This window comes from Cetorhinus maximus, chromosome 12 (genome assembly GCF_964194155.1).
Source record: "Cetorhinus maximus chromosome 12, sCetMax3.hap1.1, whole genome shotgun sequence".
Taxonomy (NCBI): domain Eukaryota; kingdom Metazoa; phylum Chordata; class Chondrichthyes; order Lamniformes; family Cetorhinidae; genus Cetorhinus; species Cetorhinus maximus.
In genome coordinates, this window is record NC_135890.1 from 24,699,310 (window position 1) to 24,723,037 (window position 23,728).

The window sequence follows — 23,728 nt, forward strand, 5'->3', positions numbered from 1 at the left end:
TATCTGGGGTCATTGCAAATGAAAAACCAACAATCTTATTTCCTTAACCAATTAAATTTAAGATAAGTAAAAAGAGCAAATGAAGAAGGAAAAAAATGGGGTGAATTAGAATCAAATTAGTTACAGAAAGAGAAATGAAGAGAGCAAAAGAAAGATTGAATTAAGGAAGGAGAAAAACAAAGGAAAAATAATTATTTTTTTAAATAATCTAAAAAAGCCCTTAATATTTACTCTCTGCAGGAGTAAGACTGTACAATTTCAGTTGTTCCCTTTCTTGATCTCTGGAGTTTGGTGACATGTCAGGAGCATAAATCATCTAATTAAGAAGGTCATACCACATGAAATGATAGCCCTAAATTTCTGTGGTCAGTTAAATTCACTCTTACAGCACACATCCAGCAATTTCTTGATACTCACAAACAGATTGATGGTGAGTTCCTGTTTTTGCAAGACAAACAATGAAGAAACATAAATTTCCCAGCAATTTGTGCTAACTTGCAGTCCTTGGAATAGCTCTTCATCACAAATTTCATGCACTGATTAACAGTATTCACCATTAACTCTGTTATTTTTCCCGCAAAATTTCGGGCCACTATATGTAAGATAGCAATGTAGTTCAGAAGGAGACTTCAGAAATTCATTCCAAAGGGCTACCTATTTTCCAGAGCCTGCAACTAGTAAAACATTATCTACAACTTAAGTACAGGTTTCCAAACTAAATGTGTTCATCGAAACAAAGTCGTTCTAAAAAGTGCGATCCTTCGAAGTGAGAGGAGAGTTGTTTTGGGTGGGTGGAGTTAATGGTGAGCACAATTGACTGACTAAAGGGACATGGTAATAATCATGAGTCAACAGGATGAGAACCATGCTCAGATGTGTTGTTCTCTCTATGGTGAAGACCACACAGCAGCATGCTTGCTCCCTGACTCATGGGTCTCATAACATCGAGATCCCAGCAATGTCAGGAGCTTTTTATTCATTCACAGGATCTGGGCGTGGCTGGTGATGAGTTGCCTTCTTGAACCACTGCCTAGGTTCAAATTGTGTACAGTCCACAATGCTGTTAGGGAGTTCAAGAATTTTAACCCAGCAACAGTGTATCAAGCTTCCTGAGTGTTGGTGGAGCTGCACTCATCCAGGCAAGTGGACAGTATTCCATCACACTCCTGACTTGTGCCTTGTAGATGGTGGACAGGCTTTGGAGAGACAGGAGGTAAGTCACCCTCCGCAGAATATCCAGCCTCTGACCTGCTCTTATAGCCACAGTATATGGCTGGTTCAGTTCAGTTTCTGGTCAGTGGTGACCCAGGATGTTGATAGTGGTGGATTCAGTGATGGTAATGTCATTGAATGTCAAGGGAGATGGTTAGGTTCTCTCTTGTTGGAGATGGTCATTGCCTGGTGCTTGTGTGGCACTTATCAGCCCAAGCCTGAATGTTGTCTAAGTCTTGCTGCATATGGGCACAGACTGCTTCATTATCTGAGGAGACATGAATGGTGCTGAACATTGTGCAATCATCAACAAACATCCTGCCTTCTAACCTTATGACGGAAGGAAGGTCATTGATGAAGCAGTTGAAGATGGTTGGGCTTTGGACACTACCCTGTGGAATTCCTGCAGTGATGTCCTGGAGCTGAGATGACTGACCTCCAACCACAACCATCTTCCTGTGTGCTAGATATGACTCCAACAAGCGGAGAGTTTTCCCCCTGATTTTCATTGACTCCAGTTTTGCTAGGGCTCCTTGATGCTATACTTGGTCAAATGCAGCCTTGATGTCAAGGGTAGTCACTCTCACCACGTCTCTTGAGTTCAGCTCTTTTGTCCATGTTTGAACCAAGGCTGTAATGAGGCTAGGAGCTGAGTGGCCCTGGTGGAATCCAAACTGGGTGTCAGTGAGCAGGTTATTGCTGAGTAAGTGCCACTTAATAGCAATGTCTACAACACCTTCCATCATGTTGCTGATTGAGAATAGACTGATGGGGCCATAATTGGCCTTGATGGGTTTGTCCTTTTTGCTGCAGTAAACTATGTGCTAAAAGGCAACTCAGGTTGACCAGGGGCGGGGGATGGGGGTCATGAAGGGAGGGAGGCATGGGTTAGCTCCCTGGGACTCAGGAGGTGGGGGAGGTGTGGGACGACAACAACGTACTGGTTTATATCCTCGATGGTCCCAGGTAGATGGTCATGGTTGATAATTGGGGGGTGGTGGTACGTCTGTGATGGCAACAGTCGCTTGAATGTGTCTCAAGGCTGATGGAGGGTAGCCCAGTGGTATTTGAGGGTGTGTGCACAGATGTGGCATTCATTACTCAGGCCAGTGTTGCAGTCTCCATGCACACGGGTGGATGAATGAGAGGAGAACTCATCTGTGGTCCTACAAGATGGGTTTCATCATGATGGGGTGGGGAGAGGCCAGGGGTAGACCAATGTGAGATACGGGCCTTAGCATTGGCTTAAATGATTAGGGGATAGAACACGCTGACTAGATGGATCACTGCAATTTGTTCATAGATCACCTCAGGTCTTCACAATAATGGCACAAAGTATCCCTGCCCTTCTACTGGCCGTGGCCCAGCTGAGGAGGAACCAGCACAGGGTGGTCCAGGAGCAGCGACAGAGCCTCAAGAAGCCAGGATGTTGGCAACCAAGGTCCAGGGCGATGGTGAGCATTGGCCCAAAAGCAGATATATCATAGGCGGTGCAGCTCCAGATGAGTGGGAGGCAATGCCAAAGGTGCCTTAGAATGTCCAGGATGTGGTTAATCACGTTTGCCAGCTGCTCAATGAGGATCTGTGCCTGCAAGGACTCGGAGGCAATCCCATCCCGGTGGCATTAAATTTGGCAGTGGCCCTAAACTTCTTTGCCACTGGCTCCTTCCAGGGCTCTACTGGGGACTTTGGGATAACCTAGTCTGCGACACAATAGTGCATCCAGGAGGTTACAGATGCCCCCTTCAATAGAGCACATGAATTTGTGAAATTCCATTTGGATCCCAAGAGCCAGGCTCCCAGAGCATTGGGTATTGCAGCAATAGCAGGAGTCCTGCAAATACAAGGGGCTGAATGTGTGGTGCTGAGAGTTCCCTGGGAGCAGCCAGCTGCATTCATCAACAGGAAATGTTTTCAGTGTTTGAATATTCAGCTGATATGTGATCACACCAAACAAATCCTTCAGGTTTGTGCACACTACCCAAGGAGTTCTCACAATGCTTATATTCTCAACCACTTAAATGCCACCAGTCATTGACCCACCCCATTGATTTCAGAACTGGCTCATTGGAGACGAGAGATACCGCCAGAAGACCTAGTTGATGCCCAGTTCAGAATCCACAAAGTCCCACCGAGGAGAGGTACAATGCCGCACATGGCTCAACATTGGCCGGCATTGAACAGTCAATAAGCCTGCTGAAAATGAGGTTCAGATATTTGGGTCGCTCAGGCAGAGCACTCCAATATTCCCCACAGCATGTGCTGGATCATAGTGGTACTCTGTGCCTGGTGTGGCTTGTTGCCCTTTACTTGTATTGTCTCCTGGCTTGATCAGGTTTCTCTTACTCTGAGTGACTTGGGGAAAGTTTCAAGAAAAACTTAGTACTGACTTTTTAATTACAACTATTTACATCCAAGACCTCCTAGTAAGTACGTTGTTCTCTGGACATATAGCACACTGTGTCATGATCCCTTGGAGTTTCTTGGTCATCTGACCCTGATATTATGCTTACACCATCACTAATATCATTGTCTAATTAACATAACTATTAACCCTTTACTCTACATCTCCTCCCAAGTATAATCTCAAAGTTATTGAACTATTTATATTACATTCCCACAGTCTATTAACCCCATGTACTGTTTACAGTTTCCATCCAACGCCTACGACCCCATCCACCAAGTCACTTTCGCCAGAGGCTTCAATCCCCTATGGTATTCTTGACTCTCTTGGAGGACATATAGGGCCTATGTGTTCCCTTATCTTTTTCTTGAAAGGCAAACATATTGGTGGGGTGGGATAGCAGCTTCTCATGGCAGCTGGCTCTTGAGCTGTGACTCTTACAATGACCTGAATGTAAAGGCAGTGAAAACCAGTCAAGGAAAAACTGATTGAAGTGAGAACCTTCCAAGACTCAAATGATTACAACCCCTTGAAAAGGAAGACAAAGAACTGAAATCCTCTCTATTCTTCTTCTGTATTGCACATTGAGTCATGAAGATGGTAGATAAAAGAAGAACAAAGAGCATCTTGAAGACACCGCTGGATATGAGGAAAGGAGGACTTTCCTACTACTCTTCGGGTAGGAATTTCCCTTTCTGTAGGTAGTGGTATCATTTCCACGTTTGCTTCAGTGTGAGGCTGCTCCACTGCAGACAATTGGATCTCAGGGTCAACAGGAGAAGTAGGAATGCACCACCCTCGACAATGGAATAAATCTCAGGACCAGGATCTGCATAGTACTTGTTTGCAAACTCGCTTGAAAGTTCAACATCAGTGTCGGGGGTTGTTACTACAAGAGTCTCAGTTGTCATAGGAATGATGGCTAGCGTCAGTACTTCTTCAGATAGTTGCTCTGTAGCCAGCACTTTCGTCTAATGTTGGGGCAATTTCCTTACATGCGATATTGCATTTATAAACTCCTGTAAACTCCAGTATGTTCACTTACTTTAGTTGCATCATTTCTAATGAGTGAATCCTTCTCTGTGGCTTGGTAGTGCTGTGTGGCTGTTAATTGCTGGGATTTTAGTTCTGCATTCTCTTTTAGGCAGTTAGACTTCTCCAATTCTTGCTTAATTTCAATATGCTCAAGCTCCATTTGATGTTCAACTTCCAAGATACTCTTGAGAGGTGTCAGCTGTGGCTCAGTTCATAGCACCCTCGCCTTTGAATCAGAGGGTTGTGGGTTCATGTCCCACTCCTGGAAAACCAAGAACTGTGATTGTACTCGAAAGAAATTGCAATCTGTGACTGTTAGTAACTCGAAAGAGTTTCCAAGATACTCTTCAGCTATAGAAGCTCTGTAGTTTGGGCCTCTGCTTCTTTACTGAAAGGAAGCTTGAACGCATCCACGTCTTGCTGATGGGATCCAAGTGTGAACTTCAGCTTATATTTGTACAAATTAATAAGCTCTGAACTTGCACTGTCGATTTTATCCAATTGGGAGTTAAGGATCTCGTTCTCCCTGGATAGCTTTTTGCTGGCTGCTTGCAATTGTTGATGCATGTCATCAGTGGGCTCAGTGGAATAAGTAGACAAATTCACCTTTTTTTTTAACCTCCTTCAACAAAAGGATGATTCTCCTCGAAAGGGACAACAAAGACTTCATGATCGCTGACAGTGGAGTTAAAGATTGTAGTAAGGTCTAGGACCTTTCTTCTTCCGACAGATCACCTGCCTCTGAGGCAGCTTCATTCTCTTGAACTCTGTCCCGAAAGAGCAAGCCAAGGTCTAGAAGCTGATCCAGCAGATGGTCACTATCATTGTTGGTGCATCCTGTTTTTGCCTCTTCTTGCCTGTACTCCAGGTGCGGTCTCACCAATGCCTTGTACAGTTGCAAGAACACTTCCCTATTTTTATACACCATTCCTTCAGCAATAAATGCCAAAATTCCATTTGCCTTCCTTATTACCTGCTGTACCTGCGTACTAGCTTTCAGCAATTCATGCACGAAGACACCCAGATTCCTCTGCACTGAAGCATTCTGAAGTTTCTCTCCATTTAAATAATAAGTTGCCTTTTTATACTTCCGACCAAAATGGATAACCTCACGCTTATCCACGTTAAACTCCATCTGCCAAATTTTGGCCCATTCACCTAACCTGTCCATATCCATTTGTAAATTTCTTATTTCTTCATTGCAACTTACTTTCCCATCTATTTTGGTGTCATCTGCAAATTTAGTTATAGTACCTTCTATCCCTGAATCCAAGTCATTAATATAGATTGTAAATAGTTGGGGCCCAAAGAACCCTGTGGTACCCCACTAGTTACAGCTTTCCATCCAGTAAAGGCCCATTTATCCCGACTTTCTGCTTTCTGTTGATTAGCCAATCCTCTATCCAAGCTAATATATTACTCCTAACTCTGTGTGATCTTATCTTGTGTATTAATCTTTTGTGCGGCATCTTATCAAAGGCCTTCCGGAAGTCCAGTTATACTACATTTACAGGATCCCTTTGTATCCACTTTGCTTGTCACAACTTCAAAGAACTCTAGCAAATTAGTCAAACATGATTTACTCTTCATAAAACCATGCTGACTCTGATGGATTGCATTTCGACTTTCCAAATGCCCCATTACTACTTCCTTAATAATGGATTCCAACAATTTCCCAACGACAGACATTAAACTAACTGGACTATAGTTTCCTACTTTCTGCCTCCCCCCCTTTTTGAATAAGGGCGTTATATTAGCATTTTTCCAATCCACTGGAACCTTTCCAGAATCCAGGGAATTTTGGAATATTATAGCCAATGCATCCAGTATCTCCGCTGCCACTTCCTTTAAGACCCTGGGATGTAGGCCATCAGGTCCTGGGGACTTGTCAGCCTTTAATCCCAATAGCTTGCTCAGTACTTTTTCTCTAGAGATGGTGATTGTTCTAAGTTCCTCCTTCTCTATACCCTCTGCACTACCTGTTACTGTTGGGGTGGTACTAGTGTTCTCCACCGTGAAAACTGAGGCAAAATATTGATTAAGCGTTCTCTGCCATTTCTGCGTTCCCCACTATTAACTCCCCAGTCTCATTCTCCAAGGGACCAACATTCACTTCAGCTACTCTCTTTCCTTTTATATACTTGTAGAAGCTTTTGCTATCAGTTTTTACATTTTGCGCTAGTTTTCTTTCATAATTTACCTTTACTCTTTTTATTATTTTTTTAGTAACCCTTTGTTGATCTTTAAAAGTTTCCCAATCTTCTAGCCTGCCACTAACCTTTGCAATTTGGTATGCCTTAGTTTTTGCCTCTATGTTATCTTAAACTTCCTTGCTTAGCCATGGATGCTTTTTCCCCCTCTTACCATCTTTCATCCTCTTTGGAATATATTTTACTTGGGAGGAATTGAATATCTCCTTAAATATCTGCCACTGTTCATGAACTGTCCAACCTTGTCTTCCTGCCCAGTCCACTAGGGCCAAATCTGCCCTCATGCCTATATAGTTACCTTTGTTTAACTCCAGAACACTAGTGTAGGACTCAAGTTTCCCACTCTCAAACTGAACTTGAAATTCTAGCATGCTATGATCAATCTTCCCTAGAGGATCCTTTACTATGAGATCATTAATTAACCCCATCTCATTACACAAAACCAAATCCAGAATAGCCTGCTCCCTGGTTGGTTCCACAACATATTGCTCCAAGAAACAATCTCTAATACAACTCTATGAACTCTCCCTCAAGGCTACCCTTGTCAATTTGATTAGTCCAGTCTATATGCATATTAAAGTCACCTATGATTATTGCTGTGCCTTTCTTATATGCTCCCAGTATTTCCTGGTTTATACTGTGCCCTACTGCTGAACTACTGTTCGGGGACCTATAGATTACTCCCACCAGGGACTTCTTTCCCTTGCTATTTCTTATTTCTACCCAGACTGACTCTACGTCTTGAAGTCAGAAGTAAAAGATCTGCAGTTTCCTCCTGTGGTCCAATGGATGGTGTTCCTTTAATAAAGACTGGCTCACTGCGCAATGAGTCGACTTCAAATTCTGCTGCAGTTTTGAGCTTTCCCAGTCCTCGGACCAACTTTGGAAATTCATTCCTGAACATAGCTCCGCTGTCATCTAGTGTTACCTCATCAACCTTTTGTTAGAAGACCACTTGCTGAGTAAAGAAATTTGTTGGTTCCATGAGATGTAAAGAGTTCCATTAATTTCTTTATTCTGACCCTTCACTTTGAGGTCTGTGCCTCCTGGCTCCTGTAGCTTTATTTTATATGGCTGGATTTCTGCTTCATAAAGCCAGCCTTGAAACCTGTCCAATTTGTACGCTAAGACTGTGACCCCAGCCTCGGTGTCCAGTTTAAATTCTGTTCCGTATCCTTGGACTTGCAGCTCTACAGACCAGAACTGCTATTGGGACCTTTTATTTCTCCTAGGAAATCGTCACATTGAAATGCTGTATTTCCAATTTCCTGGACTTCAAAATCATTCGAAACCTGTTTCAGCTTTCTTTCTTGAAATTGGGCTTTAGACCTGCAAGATTGTTTAAAATAAAAACAGAATTACCTGGAAAAACTCAGCAGGTCTGGCAGCATCGGCGGAGAAGAAATCAGTTAACGTTTCGAGCCTTCATGGCCCTTCGGCAGAACTGAAGAATGTCTGGTGTTGCCACAGAGAAAGCATTCGACTCCCTCTGCTGGGCATTCTTTGCAGAGATGCTGCTTTTTGGCATGCGTCTGGAACATTTTAAAATAGCTGGAAGGGCTCTTCCTGCCCCTTTGGCCATTTTGGCAGGCTCTCCCAACCTTGGGCCTACATACGGGATTAACCCCTCCTGAGCCTTGACGTTTCCCCCTGAAGTACACACCAATTCTGCTTTCGCAGCTCCGCCGGCCTTCCAAACTGCAAGCCTTCTCTAATGTTAAATCCTCCTTGGTTTGCAAGAAGTCCAATACCACCTCCCATGAATTAACTCGCATTTTAAAGCTCCGTAGCTGCACCTACTGGCTAGCCTATACAAGTCGTCAATAAATGAACCGATGAATTCACCCGGCCTTTGGTTGAATCTCACCCGCCCAATTACCAGATTCTTCTTTGGGCTGAAGTAATTCTTGAAGGCCCTCAAAACCTCCTTGTAGGATGCCTGGCTGGCACTTACGCACATACGAAATAGAAGCAGAAGTAGGCCATTCAGCCTCTTGAACCTGCTCCGCCATTCAATAAGATCATGGCTGACCTGTTTGTGCTTTGAGTTCCATATTCCCATCTATCCCTGATGACCTTTGATTCCCTTGCCTAACAAAAATTTATCTACCTTAAAAATATTCAGTAACTCCCTGTGGGTGCCCGATGGCACCTCCCTGACTTCCTGAGGAGAAGGACGGAGGTCGAGGTGCTTCGGTCCCCTCTTGCCTTATCAGTGATGCACTGCACCCATGGCTAGAGAGATGGAATGCAGGTCCGTGTTATTATTCAGCAGCCACTGGGTCTCCCAAGGTGGTTGCCTTCCTTTCCATGGAGGCAGCCAAGTGCTCACGTGCTGGAGCCATGACAGCAGACAGAAGTTGGACGGCCTCCTTCACATTTCAAGTCTGCATGTGGCCTCTGGCACCTCTGCCTGATGTTCCCCTGCCTGACTCTGCATCTCCAATAGTTCTCTAATGACGCGAGTCCAGAGCTCATCATCTGCATGGGGTCAGCAAATGCTTGGTCTCCAGGTGACCTCAAAGTGTTAGAGACCTCAGCTGTCACTTCCTCAGCCAGCTATGGACCCGTGTCAGTGATCTGCTTACCAAATTGTGACCGCGAGCCTACTCTGGTGCATGCACCCAACAAGGTGAATGTCTCTGCACTGGTGGTGGGCACAAGAGATGCCATGATGGTGCTTCCTTTGAGGATTGAGAATCATCATCCTGAAAGGTAGCAGTGGAGCTGGGCGGAATGCCTCCTCATTTTCTGCATGCTGGCTCCTGGAGTAGAGAAGAGAAAGAATTAGCTGAAAGCAAAATACTGTGGATGCTGGAAATCTGAAATAAAAACAAAGTGCTGGAAAAACTCAGCAGATCCAACGGCATCCGTGGAGAGAGAAACAGAGTTAATGTTTCGAGTCCATATGACTCTTCTTCAGAGCTAAACAGAAGTAGAAATGTGATGAAATTTATATTTTTAAGGGGCGTGGAACAGGTGAAGCTGGATAGAAGGTCAGCAATAGGTGGGGGCTGAGGAGAACTTGACATAGATGGCATGGACACAATACAAAGGAAGTGTTAATGGTAGTGGTAATGGCTAAAGAAGGTGCTGATAGTGGCATAAAGATAAGAAAGCAGAAAGAATTAGCTGATGGTTATGTACACTCCATGATCTGAACAATGTCTCACTCTGGTGCATCTGATAGCTGCAGACTGGAGGCATCCTCACTGGCTTCCTGTGCCAGTTCTGTCTGTACATCAGTGTAGACATGGTCCCGGTCCTCCTCAGCAGGAGTATTTTGTGGGAGAACACAGCAAAGCAAGGACCAATGTTCTGAGGGATTGAGAAGCCAACAGCATGAAAAGGGAAGGGTGGGGGAAGAAGAGAAACCAGCTAGGCACTTGGAGAAGGGGAGAGAGAACAGCAGCAGCACTAGGGGAGGGGGAGACAATTGGGGAAGAGGAAGCTAAGCTGGGAACAATGTTTTCAGTAAGATTTTTAACTGATCTGTCAAATACAGATGTCTTAATTTTTAATCAGTTGCAAAATACAAATTTGCTGAAAATTAACCAGAAGCACCATTTGTGATGTGAAACTGAGGTAACTTCTAAAGAAGCATATCCCTTGACCTCCTCAAAATATACCACCATTTGGATGAGAGTCTGCTTTAGGAAGGATTTGCAATACTAATTTCCAAATTTTTTACCATCTATAGTTCTCAATGAAATAATGCAGTCACAAGAATTTGGTTTGAATTCCTTATCTGTTATTAGGCATTTAAAAAAATACAATATCCTTTCTCTGCACCCCCCCCCCCATTAATTTAACAAGTGTGGAGTTACTTACCTTCAAAAGAAAATCAATGCTGTAATTTTTTTTTTTTAAAAATAAGGATTACAGTTTTTAGTCCTTCTGATTTTTCTTTTTTAAGTTGGTTCCTTAATACCATGGCTATGGTCAAAACTTAATTTCACTTTCTACACAATGATTAAAATGCAATTTGTCGCCCTTATATATTACTTCCATAATACATATTTGATGCTATGGACACAATTTTGTATTCAAGCTCTGCCACACACACACACACACAAACGATCTCCCCCCCACCCACCACCCTCATAGATTATCTGCTGCTACTGGGGAAAAGAAGTCTTAAAATATAATGTAAAGTAGTTCCTTCCTAAAACGTTCTCAATGAAGCTGAGCAAAAGGAAAAAAAAATCAATGCCCATGTTCATGGTTGATTCCAAGAGCCTGAATTTCTTTTAAGTGTTTATAAATCAAAATGTTCATGGAGTGTAGTGGTGGGGGATGATGGGGTTGGGAAATTAGCTGCCAGGCCACCATAGAAAAGAAAACGTGTGCTTTCTAAAGATGAATTCCCTTTTAGGTTGTCATATACTTAGGTAAAGGATTTTTGTGTGTGCCCATAACTTAATTTACAAGCCAATGTCCATTGTAGTATATGTAATTATTTGCTTCCCCTTACCATAGGCTTTTATTCAGGGCAGTTTCTGATTGTCACTTGTTTTGAAGCTGTTTGGCACCTTTTTGTTACCATCTACGTTGCCAAGTATGTCTCTTATGTATCACTTCCATAATACATATTTGATGCTATGGACACAATTTTGTATTCAAGCTCTGCCAAAGTTCTGATTTTAAAATCTTCATTAGCTGTAGGAAAGCCTTTATCGGTAACCAGCTTTAAATATGCATCTGGTATTTTCTCCTAGATCATAATGTTGTTTTGATCACTTTCCTATCAAAAATGTATAACTTTTTTGTACAAGTTAATAATTCCCTCTGTAAAAGCAATGGACTAATGACAAGGATGTTGTTGCAAGGAATTACTTGCGCCGTTCACTTCGCATGTAATTGCATAGAGATTTTTCCTGGTCTTGACGGCAGAGATTTCTAGCTTTTGGGTCTCTGATCTAATGTGGCACCCTTTACAGGGGCTCTGTGGCGACTGTGAGCAGGACAAGCAGCAGGCAGGCCTTTGAACCAATCAGATTGAAGAATCCTTGCTGAAGCCCACACACTGCAAAACAGGAAGTAATATATAAGGGCGACAAATTGCATTTTAATCATTGTGTAGAAAGTGAAATTAAGTTTTGACCATAGCCATGGTATTAAGGAACCAACTTAAAAAAGAAAAATCAGAAGGACTAAAAACTGTAATCCTTATTTTTTTTTTTAAAAAATTACAGCATTGATTTTCTTTTGAAGGTAAGTAACTCCACACTTGTTAAATTAATTTATCAGGACCAGGGAGGTTGACCAGCTGTAAGTGTCACTTATTACGCCATCAGTTACTCCTGATTGTATAAGTCCTAACTTTTACATCTGTCTTTAGTGCAATATTAATGGGTAACTACTCTAAGATCATGCCATTTAGTGATCTCTCTGCAGATTCCATCAACAACAGTTTGTGGAAGAGCAGGGTATATACTGACATCAACTTCCGTATTTCCACGTTTAACTGTGCATGTGCTGCTGCCAGAAGTTGCTATCTATTTCATCTTGTAATAACAGCAAGCACTGACAGCTTCACTGTTATTAGTACACCAAAATCTGGACCAATATTTGTGTGTATACAGGTTATTTATAGAGATGCAATGCAAAAAAACATTGTTTGTGGTGCCTATTCTTTTTCTTGGGAGCAACATTGTCATTGTAACACCTGAACATTATGATTATTTCTATCTTACAGTAAAAGTTCGGGCAGCAGATTTGTTGGTAAATCCACTTGATCCACGAAATGCAGAGAAAATTAGAGTTAAAATAGCTGACTTGGGAAATGCTTGCTGGGTTGTAAGTACATAATATTTTCTAAAATGTTTAACTTTTGTTAATGTATTGTTCTGAAAATTAAAATTAGGTCTGATTGAATGAGTATAGACTCTTTAAAAAAATTGCTTTTAATGTGATTTATTGTGAAACAAAGTTATTCTATTCCTAGACTTATTTCAAAATTGTCTGAGTAGTACATTGACCAGCCTCTTAATCAATACTAACTCTCCAACATGAGCAATATTGTGCATACATTGGCATTGACCTGAAAACAACAAATAGTATCTAATAAAACACCCCAAGGCACTTCACAGGAGAATTATAAAGCAAACTCTGACGTCAAACCATATAAGGTGATATTAGGGCAAATGGCCAAAGAGTTGAGCTTTAAGAAGTGTCGTAAAGAAGCAAAGAGAGGCGGGAGAGGTTGAGAAAATATTCCAGAGTATAGGAAGCTGAAGGCACAGCCACCAATGGTGGAGCAATTAAAATCGAGGATGCTCAAGAGGCTAGAAATAGAGGAGCACAAGACACCAGACACCTCAAAGTGCTTCAAAGTCAATAAAGTATTTTTGAAGTGTAGTCACAGTTGTAATGAAGGAAACATGGGAACTATTGGAGGCTGAATCAGACTGTCCATGACCTTGCTGTCATATTTGACCAGGGATGAGCTTTCAACCACATCCCATGTCATCACTGACAACAACAAATAGTATTGGAGGATTATGGAGGAGATAATGGAGATGGGGAAGGGCAAGGTCATGGATAGGAATTTTAGGATTGGAGGCATTGCTTAACTAGGAGCCCATGTGAATGGAACTTGGTACAAGTAAGGGCAGAGACAACAGAGTTTTGGAGAGTAGAATGTGGGATGCCAAGCAGGTGTGCTTTGCAGGTCAAGTCTACAGGTAACAAAGACATGGATGAGGTTTTCAGTAGCCAATGAACTGAGGCAGGGTAGGAGTTGTGACTCAAGTTGAAATAGGCAGCCTTAATGATGACATGGGATGTGGTTGAAAGCTCATCCCAGGTCAGATATGACAGCAAGGCCATGGACAGTCTGGTTCATCCTCCAATAGTTCCCATGTGTCCTGCATTACAACAGTGACTATGCTTCAAAAATACTTGATTGACTTTAAAGCACTTTGAGGTGTCTGGTGGTACATAAATGCAAGTCATTTTATTAACTTAAAAATGCATGTTTAAAAGGAGTATTGGTAAATATTCATGACTTGTGAAAAAACTATATAGACCTGCATTGCTTAAACTGAAATTATATTTTGTCAATCTTAACAGAACTTACGAGTTAGGAGCAGGAGTAGGCCATTCGGCCCCTTGAGCATTCTCTGCCATTCAATAAGATCATGGCTGATCTGACTGTGGCACCAACTTCACATTCCCACCTACCCCCAATAACCTATTATTCCTTGTTAACTTTCAAAGCCCAATTTTAAATTGAAATTTCTACTAATACAACACAATCCAATCTACTCTACAATTGTGTTTCTTTTTGCTTTGGAAATTTTGAAAATTTGGTTGACACAAACTAAAATTATTTTTTATTCAATGCTGAGTTAGATTTTTGATAGACAAGGGAGTCGAGGGTTGTGGAAGGCAGACAGGAAAGTGGAACTGAGACTGCACGCAGATCAGCTATGATCTTATAAAATGATGGAGCAGGCTCACAGGGCCAAATGGTCGACTCCTGCCCCTAAGTCCCTCTGTTTCTATGTAAGCAGATAATATGCTTGTTATATAATGAAAGTGACCTTTGAAAACTCTTAAAATCTGCTCCAACTTTTGTGTGATGATGGGCACAAACATTTGATGATGTATTAAAACCATTTCTGAATTTTCTAAATGTGCTGACTTCAAATCAGTGTTTTGTGCTTCTGTCGTAAGCTTTGTAATATTGAGCAAATGATCTGTACTGTATCTTTGTTTCCAAAAACATTTATTGCAGCATAAGCATTTCACAGAAGATATCCAGACAAGACAGTATCGATCAATAGAAGTTCTAATTGGTGCTGGGTATAGCACACCTGCTGATATATGGAGTACAGCCTGTATGGTAAGCTAAGAATGTTGCATTTAAATTAAGTAAATTTTTGAAGAGACAATAAGTAATTTATTTATTCTAGCCCTATTTTATGTTAAATTTTGCCATACACATTTGTGTGAATGTTGTAACTTTTTTAAATGAATTCTTCAAATTTTAGTGTTCCAAGTTCTATCTATTTAATATCTAGCTAATCTTAAATATTTTAATCTTTAAGTATAAGCTTGGTTCACTGAAAGCATACTCACTTCAAGTCTGAAGATTGTGGGTTCAAGCCCTACTTTAGGTAGTTGAATACAAAATCTAGACTGATAGTGCAACACTGAGGGAATACTTCATTGTTAGAGGTGTCTCCTTGCATAAAAATAGAAATGCAGCAAGAGCAGGAATAAACCAGAAACCTTTGTCACTAAGGTTAACTTGGATATATTACAAACTCTCTTGCGATCTCCAAGATTTTGAAATGGTAAAAAGCGTACCTCATCTGGCTGTAATTTAGGCTATATTCCAATGAACAGGTATATTAATAAAAATTGTCCCTGTTGCAGATGAACAATGTAGCAAGTTACAATATTTTACAAAATCTGTCCAATCTTTCTGGCATATCATGGTCACCATTCTTCTCTCAGCCAAAGCTAACAAAAACAGAGTAGCGTGTCATTGATTTCATTTCATGCATTGGGACCTTGCTGTGCACACACAGGCTGTCACTTCTGCCTGTATAACTGAATTAATTCATCCATTGAATGTGAGTAGCTTTGGATTGCCCAGCAGATATAATAAAGAACAAAAATGCAAGTTCATTTGATTTTTCCTTAGTTGCAAAACCACATGAACTTACTTTGTTCTACATGTAGTCAATTAAGTTAAAAGGAAGTGCTTATGTACATACGATTGAAATAATCAACGTGTTGTCTCAGTGCAGCTTTGCTCATGAGAATTGTACTCATGCTATTTGACGTAGTAAATGAGCTGCTAAGCATTCCAGGTCTCAACATTCCATATCTTGGAAAACATGGAACTTGCAATTACATGTTGCTCCCACACCTGCAAACTTAGAACCTCCACCAACTACAAAATCAAGGGCAACACCTGCATGGCAACACCATCCTCTAATAAATTCCCCTCCAAGTCACGTATCGTCTTGATTTGGACACACATCACCATTCACTATTCATTGCTGGGTCAATATCCTGGAACTCGCTACCTAAGAGCATTTTGAGAGCTTCATCCTCACATTAGGAGAGATAAACACAAGAGGACATGGCTTTAGGGTGAAAGGGGAAAGGTTTAGGGGGAACATTAGGGGGAACTTCTTCACTCAGAGTGGTGAGAGTGTGGAACGAGCTGCCATCTGACGTGGTAAATGCGGGCTCACTCTTAAGTTTTAAGAGTAAATTGGATAGTTACATGGATGGGAGAGGTCTGGAGGGTTATGGACTGGGTGCAGGCCAATGGGATTAGCGGAATAATATTTCTGCACAGACTAGAAGGGCCGAATGGCCTGTTTTCTGTGCTGTAGTGTTCTATGGTTCTATGAACTTCCATGGTTTAAGAAGAAAGTGCAGCACCACTTTCTCATGAACAGCTCAGATGGGCAATGAACGTTGGCCTTACCAGTGACATCCACGTCCTGACAATGAATTTTGAAAAAATTCTTTCAGTAGTTTCCAATAAAACCTCAAATGGCATAATTTCAGTAACCTCACCCTTTTTCTGAAGTTTAAATAGGATGTTACAAACAACCCCTGGCCAAGGATAACAGTCGTGGTCTCCAAAAACCTGAATGCAAGAAGTACTGTCTCTTCTGCTCCATTGATCCTCCTGACAGCTGGCAGTTTGATTACTTTGTGTTACATCCTGACATCCTTGGGTATCAACGGTGGCTCAGTGATTACATTCTCCCCTCTGAATCAAAAGGTCATGGGTTCAAACTCCACTCCAGAGACTCAAATACAAAATCTAGACCGACACTCCAGTGTTGTACTGATGGAGTGCCATTGATGGAGAAGTCATCTTTCAGCTGGGACATTAATCCAAGGCCACGTGTATCCTCTCCAGTGGATGTAAGAGATCCCATGGCACTATGCAAAGAAGAGAAGGGGAGTTTTCTGACCTGGCCAATATTTATCCCCTAATTAAAATCATTTGTTTTTTAAAAAGATAATATGTTCATAATCCTATTGCTTTTATGTGTGATCTTCCTGCATTTAAATTGACTTACATGTTTCCAAGGTTACAATAGTGACTACACTTCAAAAGTACTTAATTGGCTATAAATAATTTAAAGATGTCCGAAGGTCGTATGAGGCATTAAATGAAAGGAAATTTTTTCTAAACTGACTGGCTTCAGTGCCAGTGCAGTTCTCAGATGGCTCAGTGATCTGCTCACCAGATGGCCAGAAAGGTGCATCGAACTTGGGGTTCACATCTTGCTTTCCCTGTGCTTGCTTGCCTATCTGCCTTACATTCATAGTTCAACAACTTCCAGAGGCGGACTCCTTGGCATCTATTGATTTATTTCTTGATAATTTGTTACATTGTAAATTGTGGCTGGCTGCAAACAAACATCCCTCAGTTCCATGACTAACTCTCAATCTACATATGGAGTTTTCCACAACAAGTTTAATTTTTGCTTGTACGTTTCAGGCTCCACACAACCAGCAAGAATAGCATTTTTAATCCATTCATAGGATATGGGTATCACTGGCACGGACAACATTTGTTGTGTATCCCTACTTTGAGAAGTTGGTGGTGAACCACCATCATGACATCTGAGTGGCTTGATAGACCATTTCAGCAGGTAGCTAAGAGTCAGCCACATTCCTGTGGGTCTTGAGTAACAAATAGGCCAGACTAGGTAAGGATAACAGATTGCTTTCCCAAAAGGACATTAGTGAACCAAATGGGTTTTTATCATGATCTGGCAGTTGCATTGGCTACCAGCATTACTGATGCTAGCTTTTTACTTTAATTATAAAGAAATAAATCAATAGATGCCAAGGAGTTAACTTCTGGAAGCTTTTGAACTATGAATGTAAGGCAGCTGGGCAAGCAAGCACAGGGAAAGCAGTAAGCTAGATGCACCTTTCTGGCCATCTGATAACTGCACTGTTACTGAAGCCAATTAGATTAGAATAGATTTCCTTTCATTTAATGGCTTATATGACCTTAAAACTGAATTTAAACCCCTCAGCTGCCATGGTAGGATTTGAACTCATGTCTGCAGATCATTAGACCAGGCTTCTAGATTTCTGCTACCGTTGCCTAAACATTTAAACTTTCAAAGTCTGCACCATGTGTCAGATTCACTGGTGACAATGCCACAACTGCTTTATGATTAAATAATGACAACAGCCACTTGGTCTAATCTTTCTTTTGTGCCACTTGCGGTGATGAACATGCTTGCCAGTTCAAAATTCAAAAACCTTTCTAAGTTACCTGTTTCTTTAAAATTGGCTAAAAGGTTAAGTTTAATCAAATTACTCCATATTAAGCTATGAGTTAGATCATTCGCCAACCTCTCCCCATTTCTCCACAAATTCAAATGCCTCTCATTTTCTCCTGCCTCATATCACTGCTATCCCTCTACCTTTAGTTTGCATTGATGCATCTTCACATTAGCCTCAACTTTGTGCTGTTCCTTTGCAACTTCTGGTTTCAACAATTCTAACAGAATGGATTCATAGGTAATTGGGCTAATTCTACCTCTTAATCTGTAGCTCTCCTATTCATTATGAACACTGCTTAATTCACTTTTTAATTTGAAAACAAATCTATTTTGGTTATTTAATTCTAGCTTGCTGCCATAAGTTATAAGTTTATGGTCAAATGCTTTTTTCATGTTCAGCATCAAAGATCACTCTTTATGGACCAGGGTATCCCTCTATATGGTTGTATTTGATAATGTTGTGAGCTAAATGGTCCAACAGAAACCCAGTTATTGTATTAGCTTACTAGATATTTTGTGAACCTTCTCATGGTCAGCTAGACTTTGAAAAGCATTAAAGGGATTGCATTATTAGACTGTGGCTTAGGGTATAAGTTATGAAGTTTATAGGGACTGCAGTTTCATACAGATAGATATTAACTCTAAATACAAGGAAGCCTACATATTTTATGACTGAAACTGCTCACTTGTCACAATGTTTGCAAAGAATTTGCACCCAAGAGTTAATGTATAAGTTAAGTTTGATTGCTTTTTAAGATGTAGGAATGATTCTGATCCCTGCTTACTTCAGTCACATTAAGTTGATAAGTATCTTTCCCGAAGTTTTGGCACATAATTTTCCATCAAACAATCACAGAAGCACATAGTGCAGCAGAAACCTTTCGGCCCATCGAGTCTGCACCAACACATGAGAAACACCTGACCTACCTACCTACCTAATCCCATTTACCAGCACTTGGCCCATAGCCTTGAATGTCATGACGTACCAAGTGCTCATCCAGGTACTTTTTAAAGAATGTGAGGCAACCCGCCTCTACCACCCTCCCAGGCAGTGCATTCCAGACCGTCACCACCCTCTGGGTAAAAAAGTTTTTCCTCTAATCCCCCCCTAAACTTCCTGCCCCTCACCTTGAACTTGCGTCCCCTCGTGACTGACCCTTCAACTAAGGGGAACAGCTGCTCCCTATCCACCCTGTCCATGCCTCTCATAATCTTGTACAACTCGACCAGGTCGCCCCTCAGTCTTCTCTGCTCCAACGGAAACAACCCAAGTCTATCCAACCTCTCTTCATAACTTAAATGTTTCATCCCAGGCAACATCCTGGTGAATCTCCTCTGCACCCCCTCCAGTGCAATCACATCCTTCCTATAATGTGGCGACCAGAACTGCACACAGTACTCCAGCTGTGGCCTCACCAAGGTTCTATACAACTCCAATATGACCTCCCTATTTTTGTAATCTATACCTCGATTGGTAAAGGCAAGTGCCCCATATGCCTTTTTCACCACCCCACTAACATGCCCCTCTGCCTTCAGAGATCTATGGACACACACGCCAAGGTCCCTTTGTTCCTCAGAACTTCCTAGTGTCATGCCGTTCATTGAATACTTCCTTGTCAAATTACTCCTGCCAAAGTGTATCACCTCACACTTTTCAGGATTAAATTCCATCTGCCACTTATCTGCCTATTTGACCATCCCATCTATATCTTCCTGTAGCCCAAGACGCTCAACCTCACTGTTAACCACCCAGCCAATCTTTGTGTCATCCGCAAACTTACTAATCCTACCCCCCACATAGTCATCTATGTCGTTTATATTAATGACGAATAATAGAGTACCCAGCACAGATCCCTGTGGTACGCCACTGGACACGGGCTTCCAGTCACTAAAGCATCCTTCTGTCATCACCCTCTGTCTCCTACAACTAAGCCAATTTTGAATCCACCTTATCAAATTACCCTGTATCTCATGTGCATTTGCCTTCTTTATAAGTCTTCCATGTGGGACCTTGTCAAAGGCTTTGCTGAAATTCATATAAACTACATCAGCTGCACAATGGTGTGTGGCTGATAGCCTTCATCATTGCTATAGCCTTTGTACATAAATAATGTCAGGTGAGGGCCAATTGCCAATGTGAAGTTAAACACGAAAATCAAAAATTGTTATTTGCTGCTCCACTGTTATCTTTGTGGAAACAGCATCTCACTGTCTCTCTCATTATTGAAAAGTATTTTACAGCATGAAGTTTGCATGGTAGATACAAACTACATGCACCACAAAAGTTAAGCTCCGTCCATTTCTGGTATTAAAATTAACTACTGAAAGTGTTGAGTCTCATCAGGTTTTAATTGTTGTTGGCAATTGTAACAATGTAAAATGTTACCCTTTTATAGCCTTTCCTTTGGATTAAGAGAGAGAAAAAAAGACAATCTTTGTTTCTCTCTCTTTCTGTACCTGACTTTTGTCATTGAATTTGCACATTCTAACTTACACTTCCTTCTCAGTCCTTGCTCTATTAATTTTAGAATTCTTCAATGTGATTGAGTTAAGGAGATGCACAGTAGCTTGCCCTGCTTACTCAGGTCCCAGATGCCGTTTTCCCTTTCTACGCAGTTACCAGCTTGATTTCAGATACTTGACATGGAACAATTTTTAAAACTTAAACATGCAAGGGAAAGTCTAACTAATGGCAGATGCCATTAGATGCCCTGCTATTGCAAATTATGGGCCTTTATCTAGATGGGCCTTCCTGGTCAGGTGACTCAATATGATGGATTTCTAACTGACTGCATTTGAATCTGCCTCATGTGAAATATTCCTTTGTATTGATTAATTTTTGAAGAAACTACCTTCCTTTCTCTTCCAGTCTTTCTGGGAAGTAGAAGAGTAATTAATTTTCAGATGTGATGCTTTTATTTTAAAAAGCATAAATATTCTTGAAGGTGGCTGGCTTCCTGATTGAGGCCATTATCTCATTTTTCTGAGTATGTGTTGAAAGATGACCTCCCTTCTGTACTTTTACCTCCCTTCCTCCTCCCCACCTTACTCGGACAACATTGAATTGTGGAAGTGCTGGAAACCAAAGCTAGATTAAGAAGATACCATGTATCTGTGCCCAGTCTCAGAAATGTAATGTAGATTGCAGTTTTGATTGGAAGCCACTACCTTAAGATGAGCTTTCAGACTAATTAAACATAGAGATTTTTAAAATCTCTCATAGGAGCATGTTTTTAACATGAATACACAAATAAGGCTTTTGTAGGTGCATATTCTAATATGGAAAAAATTTTGCATTTCAAAGCTTAACAACACTTCCCTTTGTGTTTTAAAAACATTCTACTGAATCAAAGTAGATAAATGTATCCTTGATTGAATGGCTGTTGGGAGAATTTGCTTTATTGGATTTTTATTTTATACTCCTAAAAGGCTTTTGAACTTGCAACTGGAGATTATTTATTTGAACCTCATTCTGGTGAAGACTATTCCAGGGATGAAGGCAAGTATATATGCATATTTGAGAAGTTAACTTCAATAATTTAATTTAAAGCCTCATATTGAAACTTCACTCCCAAAGAACATTTCAACACCAAATAAAATTATATGGTTTTCTGATTCACACCTTCAGCACAATTATTTTTTTGCTACTGCACCTGCCTATTCTTTATCCATTATTTCAAAACAAGTATCAAATTTAGGGGCTTATGTCTTAATAACTGATGTTGCTAGCAGCTGTTACTTTGTTGTGTAAAGTTCTCCCTAATTTGATAGTAGCTATAACTTGTTAAAAGTTTTACTTTTCATCCTGTTTCAAATTCACTGATTTAATTTGTGACCAAGTAGCTACAATCCCAACAGCCTTGAATTTGTATTTGGGATGATTGGTGAAGAGTTGTGCAACAGTGAATGGTTATTCCTATGAATGTTTATTCTGAATTATTAATTTATGTACAGATATTAATTTTTAAAGGGTAGAAATTTGACTTGACTTAAACTCAACACACAGTTGGAGGGAAAAAATGGTAAGGAAACTAATAGAAACAGCATTTCTTCAGTGTAGGAAGATGAAGAAAATATTCAGATTTTTAAAGCTGTTTTATATTTTTCAAATTCAACTTTCAAAATCAAATAAATACTCTAATGCAATGATTGTGTGGGTGTGGGAAGAGAATTCTTGGGCATGTAGTCCATTAATAGTTTTGAGCCATGCAGTTGTCATCTGCACCTAGTGGGTTTCCCCAAGTAATTATGTAGAAGGCTTTATTCTAAGTCTACTGAGAGAGCAGAGGCTGTATAGCAAGAGGTAGCAGAGGCTGTATAGCAAGAGGTAGCAGGGACTCTATGATGCCAGAGGACTGGCAGACAGCAAATATGATATCTATATTTAAAAAGGGAGATGGAACAAATCCATGGAACTAAAGACCAGTTAGATTAATTTTAATGAATGAAAAATATTGGAATTTTTACTCAGATGTAATTTTAAAAATCTAGAAACCTAAGATATAATATAGTCAGCACTATTGGTCACACAGTGGATTCATAGCTCAGGTCAAAGCATATAGAATCAGGGAACAATTTAGCAGCACGACAGTGAACCAGCTATAAAACAAAACAGAGGTAGCAGTTAACAGTAGTTACTCAGACTGGCAGATGGGAAGGGGTGTTTCACATGGATCGGTGGTGGTCCAGTCCTGTTCATCATTTAAATAAACAATTTGGACTCGGGAATTAGAAGTACAATTTCAAAATTTGCATCTGACACTAAATTAGGGGGATGGTTAATAGTGAGGAGGACTGCAACAAAATGCAAGAAAACATTAATAAACTTTCAGAAAGTGGGTGTAAATGACAAATGAATTTCAATATATATAGATGTGAAGTTCTGCATTTTGATAGGAAGAAAAAGGAGGCCACATACACCAGGGGAAATTAGAATCTAAATGGAATAGAGATATGCAAATCACCAAAAGTAATGATGCAGATTGATAAGACTATTAAAAAGTAACACAATTTCTAAAGGGATGGAATTGAAAATCAAAGAATCTATGTCAAAGTTATATAGAACCTTAACAAAAACAGAATTACCTGGAAAAACTCAGCAGGTCTGGCAGCATCGGCGGAGAAGAAAAGAGTTGACATTTCGAGTCCTCATGACCCTTCAGCAGAAGGGTCATGAGGACTCGAAACGTCAACTCTTTTTTTTCTCCGCCGATGCTGCCAGACCTGCTGAGTTTTTCCAGGTAATTCTGTTTTTGTTTTGGATTTCCAGCATCCGCAGTAGTTTTTTGTTTTTTTATAGAACCTTGGTTAGGCCACACTTAGTATTGTGCATAGTCTGATCTCCATATCATAAAGGGGTATTGAAGAGGTACGGAAAGATTCACAAGGATGATGGAAGAATTGAGAGGTTATACCTACCAGGAATTATTGAGCAGGCTAGGATTCTTTTCTATAGGAAAGAAAAGCCTGAAGAGGGACCTAATAGAGTTATGAAAAGTTTTAGGGTAAGCTTAAGAGAGGATGCTTTGACTTGTGGGAAGACCAAAACTAGGGGCCATAAGTTTAAGGTATTTAAAAAA

At 40.7% G+C, this 23,728-nt stretch overlaps 1 protein-coding gene across 6 annotated transcripts in view; it reads left to right on the forward strand.

The window, feature by feature from the left end:
- srpk2 (SRSF protein kinase 2) overlaps positions 1 to 23,728 on the forward strand; it is a 252,861-nt gene that overhangs the window by 216,141 nt on the left and 12,992 nt on the right. For all 6 annotated transcript variants that reach the window (XM_078553211.1, XM_078553207.1, XM_078553206.1 and 3 more), the window contains 3 exons: positions 12,560 to 12,660; positions 14,603 to 14,710; positions 21,579 to 21,648. In XM_078553211.1, coding sequence (XP_078409337.1) covers positions 12,560 to 12,660; positions 14,603 to 14,710; positions 21,579 to 21,648 — 279 coding nt within the window. The remainder of the gene's footprint in view (positions 1 to 12,559; positions 12,661 to 14,602; positions 14,711 to 21,578; positions 21,649 to 23,728) is intronic.